This window comes from Fulmarus glacialis, unplaced genomic scaffold (assembly GCF_000690835.1).
Source record: "Fulmarus glacialis isolate BGI_N327 unplaced genomic scaffold, ASM69083v1 scaffold43448, whole genome shotgun sequence".
Lineage (NCBI taxonomy): Eukaryota > Metazoa > Chordata > Aves > Procellariiformes > Procellariidae > Fulmarus > Fulmarus glacialis.
Window position 1 is genome coordinate 440 of NW_009227122.1, and position 6,260 is coordinate 6,699.

Here is a 6,260-nt window from a genome sequence, read left to right on the forward strand (position 1 = left end):
CCTCCCATGCCAGCAGCATGTGTTGCTGATTAAAGGAAGAGTTAATACCCCTCAGCCTCTGTGAGATTGCCCACGAGTCCAAGCCAGCTACTTATCTTTGGATCGATTCTGATTTGTTATCTGAATTAGAGTCCACTCAAAATGAGGATCCCATTGCTTCAGGCACTGTGTTGTACCTGTGGCAGAAGATAGTCCCTGCCCCAATGTTTTGCCAAGTAGAGGAGCCCCAGGTTTGCTGCCAGTGAGGTGGTCATCTTGGATAGTGTAATTCTTCCAGTGTTAAATTTTATTTGAGCTGTTGATACCTAATTCAAGGGCAAGATGATGTTCATAGTAACACCTTTATACCAGGCTTCTTTGCGTTTGTCCAGTCTGGGTGGTGGGGTCTCATTCAGCTCAGACTCTTGTCTTCTGCAGTTTCGCTGGAGATTGGCAAGTGCTGTTTGCAAAAGATCAATTACTTCAGACAGGGAAGAGGCAATTTCTGTGCCAGGTCCTCCCATATCCATACCCAGCCCTTTCTCTGTCTTCCTGTATCATTCTTTGGAAGTTCGTTGTTTGTCTTGGTGCAATATCCCTGTCTGGTAAATTGGGATACTAGAAGGTTTTATGATGCTTTTAGAAACCTGGAAATGACATTGTCTGGTCTGGATTTTGTAAAGAAATCCTTCTGTTTGTTCTGCTGTAGCTTGGCTTGAGTTAAGGGAGATCTCACAGTAACTGTCTGGCCTTAAGGACACACCTCTGTGTGTGGTGATCCTTAACATAGGCTGAAGTCTTGTAGGGTCTCCCACCCTGTGATTCCCCAGGGTATGCAGTGGGTAAGGCTGAGGGCTGCTGCTGCACATGCGGTTTCAGAGTGGGTATTGCAGGTGTCGCCGTGGAAAAAGTGGTCTAATCATCTAGTAGCTGTGAGAAAGGCAATAAACTTACTAGTAATTAGTGACATTATAGTAGCTACGCATTTATCAGCGATCTGGCAAATTTTGTGGGTGGCAGAAAACATAAATTAGATTAGTTAATACCAGGGCAGACTGTCAGGAACTTCCGAAGGATTTAGCCAAGCCAGATGAGTGGGCAGCCTGACGACAGATAAAATGTGCCATCAATAAAACCAGAAGACTTACACCAAAGGCAACAACTGGAGCTACTCGGTTCATTTGACTAAATGTTCATTGAACTAAATGCAGCAGCTCAGGAAAGGGATCAGATATCCAATTCCGGTTACTATGTACCAGAAATCCAAAAAGCAAACAAGTGAGTTTAACAAATGTCAAAACCAGTCGAGGAAATACTTGTTCAGTTGCTGCAAAACTAACCAGGGGTGTTCTTTACCATAATACATTATCGAGCTTCAAATTCTGGAAATTCACAACATCAGGCTGCCTACATGTGACTTCCAAATAATGTAAGTGCAGCAGCTGTGCTGTGACTGTGACCAGCAAGGTCACATCAGCAAAGACTTTGCAGGGCAAGGTAAATTCCTGGTGGTTGTAGAAAGCAGGAGAGAAGGGTTGATTCAGCCCAACTGTGTCTCATAGTGAAGCAATGAGTCCCCCAGAAACCTGCTCTCCCTTCCTGCCTGTGAACCACCAAACTTCCTTCCCCTCTGCTCTCCAAGGTTTTATCGTGTGGTTTTCAGCCACATGAAGATTTTGGCTGTGGCTCACAGTGCTGAGAAAAAAAAAAGAAGTGTCTGTGGCTAAAAAGGATAGTCAGATTTTTGTAACAGCAAATATTAAGAACTAAGCCTCCTAAGGCCTGCAGAGGAATAAATGCTTCATGGTTTTAGGTTTCAACTAAGTTTAGGGGAAAGAGCTGAGACAAAGCTTTCTCCAGGTTCATGTTTTCCCATTGTTGGGTTTCTTGTGACTCCTGACAGTGATGGCCTGTTTCGTGGCCATCAAGTCTCTGAATCCGGTACTGCCTACGGTTGCACTGATGCTGCTGTGGCTGTGCCAGTTCCGCTTGCTCTAAAAAGTGTTTGTAGTGGTTGCACAAAATTCAACAAATGTGCATTTGCTAGCAGAACACAGCAAATAACCTTTCAAAAATGCATCAAATAACTGAATTTTTATCTTTTTGTGTGTCTGTTTGAAAGAACTATTTCCTAAATTAGCCTCCGAGCTCATAATGGCCAGTTAGCCTCCTGGGTTTCAAATCATCTCAATATTAGATGGGAGCTGTGACACTGTAGGAGGTGTAAGCTGCTAACTGCAGGATTATGGATTCCGCAGTGCTCTGGAAGAGACGCCCAGATTTGCTGACACAAACTTCAACTGTGGATATTACGGGGATCTGGTTACAGCAAACGTTACAGAGCAGGAATATCCTTTGTTCAGGGTAAATCTTCACATGAAGTGAGCTGTCATTGATTTGTCTTTCTGATGCAAATCATATGAGCGTATTGGATCCACAGAGAAACCAGCGTCCTATGAAGTAATTATCTCTATAAACATATTATAGCCTTCACTGTAGACAGATGGCATTTGCAGCAGCCTTCTCTATGTTATGGCAGTATCACCTGCCTTGCTCCCTTCTTCTTGTTTGGTTTGGTATTTCTTTAGGTTACCTTTCTTTTTCTGTTTCTCTCCTTTCCCTGTGTGTTTTACACATGGTCTCAGGGAGCTGTAGAAAAATATCTGTGTTAAAGGATGGCTCAGTCTCACAGAGTGTCAGATAAACTGCAATGTCTAATTTCAGATTAAATCCCTTTTATCCAGGAAGAGCCAGCCCTGATAGCTTTAATGAGGCTGACGAAGGGACTGTTGGACACAAAGAACTTGGTTAGAGATTGCCATGTGAGAGTGTAATTAAGGGTAGTGCAAGTACAAGGCTGATAAAGGAGCAGTTTCATTTTTTAAATGGCAAGGTGATTACCAGCCAGAATGATGAAAGAAATGACAGAAAGAAAGGAGGGAAAGAAGGAAGCTTCAAATACAAATTTGAACAGAAGAGAAATCAGGATTCCTCGGTTCCTTTTGCTCCTTTTGCTGCTTTAGCGTTAAGTCACTGACTGAATGAAGAAGGGACATTGGCGATCCCTAACAATTAATTATGCGTACCCTGGTATCTGTACAGTTAAATGGAGATAGCTGGACATACTGGGGTGGAGGCTGGCAGTCAGTGTGTGCTCTTCAGACACCAGCTCAGATCCCCCTGGACAAATAATGAGAACCTCGTGATGAAGGGGTTTTGGTGGGTTTTTTTGGGGGAAGCGGGGAAAGGCACAGGGTAGATGGCATTGCTGTGGCTTCAGTTACAGGAGATAGAATAGAGTATCTGGGCTACCAGATGACCCTGGTTATGGTCTGGAGAACTTTTGCTGATGCTGAAGGACAGAAATACAAGCTGTTCCCCCACATGTAGCTGTTGGACACCAAGACCTGGTTATGCTGTTGCTGCTACTGGTATTTCAGGCTAGATTGGGGCTATCTAGACACCCCTTTTTCCTCTCTCTTCTCTAGTCTGTGTCTGAACCTGCATAGGAGATCTGTGACCTCATCACCTTGATGCATGAGCAGCTCATCATCTTTTAAGCATCTGCTCACATCTCTCCTGTGAAGCAAAGAAGTGGCTCAGCCTGCCTCTTACAGATAAGACCTTGAGGCAGAGACCAGGACTTGGCAGGAGAGGAAGGGTTTAGTCCAGAACTCACATCTACCATGTGGCACCCAGGAGGATTGTTCTGGATTTCATGTGTAGTAGGTCCCCCAAACACATGGAATTTAAATAACCTGTACACTTCCTAAATGAATGAAACAAAACGGGGCCAAGGCCACGTGTATTCTGTCTGGGTGGGAGATCAAGGCGTTCATGCAGTGTGACTTACCTGCTTTTAAATCCACACTTGTGGGTAACGGGGATGTATTTTCTTGGATGCATCCTGTGCAGACCATGCCATTATCATCCTATCAGTTCAGGGCTGAATTCATGATCTTTGTGTATTTTTCACTCATTTTTAAATGATGTTTCTTTTTTGCATTATAAATACATAGGTTTTTTAGGATTTACTATACCTTCACTTATTTAAGTGCTCAAGCTATTCCTAGTGCTTCTGTTTCTATTCATTTTCTCTTCAGTCTGGCTGCTGTTTTCTCACCATTCTGGTTTGGAATAGGCTTTATTGGGAAGATACTAAAAGGTGACTGATGGTGGTGTGTGTCTTCAGATCTCCTATTAAGATGCTTTAGAATGCCTGATTTTCAAAGGTGGATGTTTGGCGATTTCTGAAGACCAGACATAATTCATACTGGATAGAAGAACGAGTTGCAAGAAGTACCACGCTTCAAAAATTTGGCCTCTTAAAAATCTGAGGGGACCAATTTTGTGTTACCTTATTCTTGTGCTGCGAGTACAGGAAATTACAGACTCCATTTACTAAATGGCAGGAGGCTAAATGATTTGTCTCAGTCTCACAAGTATTTTTCAAACCCATATCATGTAGCCTTTCCTATGCACTAATGCATGGACAGAAAATAAATGAATATACGATGTGAAGGAAGGATGACCAATCTCATTCTCTGGGGTAAACCTAGTCATGATATTGTGCCAAAGATAAAAGAGCCTGGAGTCTGTGGTGTTTACATTTAGTGTTCGCACAATATATTTAAAAAATGATGTTTTCTTCTCTTTGTGTCCATTCTGGGTGTCTTATTCTAGCAGGAGTCTGTGCAGTGTGGCATCATAATTTGCAGTGTGGCATCACAGTCTTCTCAAATGGCTTTTACTGTTGTCCCAATAGGTGGGATACGTTGTATCACAAGAGGTTTATCTAGGATGTATTTTCTCAGTAGTTTGCATAGTACAGCGGCAGACTGTGCGTATTTTAAAACACAGCATAGGCTGAGAGAGAGATGATTCAGGCAGCCAGGCTGGACTGTGACTTATCTTATTCAGACTATTATGAGTGCCTCAGTTTGTGTTTGAGGATGGGGAAAATCAGGACATTTGGGTGACCGTGTGACTTATCTAGACTTTGGGCTATTTGTCTGTACAGAGAAGCAGATGTAGGACATAAGAACATATTCCAGAAGAGGAAGTAGGCATCTGGGCAAAAGCTTTTGAAGATATTTTGAATTTAGCCTAATTACCCAGAGCTAGTAAATGGTAAATGAGACCAGTGGTGTCAATAACATGCTGAATTAATCCAGGAAAGTTGTGACTACTTTTGAGGTGGGAATCTTCTTTTTTTTTTTTTTTTTATCATGACACCTGTTGCTCATAGGTACAAATCAAACGAAGAGTATGTGTATGTGCGAGGCCGTGGAAGAGGGAAGTATGTATGTGAGGAGTGTGGAATTCGCTGCAAGAAACCCAGCATGCTGAAGAAACACATTCGCACGCACACAGACGTCAGGCCATATGTCTGCAAGTACTGTAACTTTGCTTTTAAAACCAAAGGTAAGAGACAGTCAGCTCCTAGCTCCTCTGCTTAGTATATTGACCTACAAGACTTCTTGGGGGCATTGGCGAAGGGGAAGGGAAAGCCTTCCCGGGGTCTGGAAAACCCCAGGAGTCGGAGGGAGGGGGATGAGGGAGTCTTAAATTGGCTGAAATTTTCAGAAGAGGACCAGTCCTCTGTTAAGCTGATGCGTGTCGCGGTGGAGAGCGCTGGCTGCACGTGCCAGCCTGCAGCAGAGCATCTGCGCCATCCTATTTGTGCTTCTTAAAGGGAATGATCCTGAAATACAGCTTCACTGGCAGGGATTTATAAACAAAACCACTCCAGAATGAGAGCAGGGGCAAACATCCCTGACCAAGCACCTGGAGACAGTCTTTGGGTGGCTTTTTGCACTAGTGCTCTCAAGATCTGTTTGCGCTGCACATTTTCATCCTTCGCAGTTGCATGTAGCTTCGACATTTTCGATATCATATCAATAGATTTTTTCTCTAAAGACCTCCATTCCAGGACATCTAGTCATTAATGATCCATAACCTCACTACCACCAGATATTCTTTGCAAGTGACCTTCATCATTGCCTCAGTGAGTGTGCGAGTGAACTCTATCAGGAACATGCAAAACCACATGCAAAAAAAAGTCTTTTCCAAGAGACTGTGGGAAAAGTTTTCAAAAGCGCCAGAGGTGCCCAGGTCCCTTTAACCTCTCATAAGAGTGTGGCACTGTGGGTTTGACAAATCTCCCCTCCATCTTTGGTTGCAGCAAGTCTTGCAATAAAGATGTCGAGTTCAGTTTCTTGATTGTAGTTTGACATAAATATAAAATGTCCCTTGTCTGTAGCTCAGAAGATGACACAGCT

General features: G+C 43.3%; 1 protein-coding gene across 1 annotated transcript in view; it reads left to right on the forward strand.

The window, feature by feature from the left end:
- Positions 1 to 5,227: 5,227 nt before the first annotated feature.
- The window catches only part of LOC104080607 (transcription factor HIVEP3-like), a gene marked incomplete at both ends in the record, with an annotated part of 16,817 nt that continues 15,784 nt past the window's right edge, over positions 5,228 to 6,260 (forward strand). The window contains one exon of the mRNA XM_009583049.1: positions 5,228 to 5,403. Coding sequence (XP_009581344.1) covers positions 5,228 to 5,403 — 176 coding nt within the window. The remainder of the gene's footprint in view (positions 5,404 to 6,260) is intronic.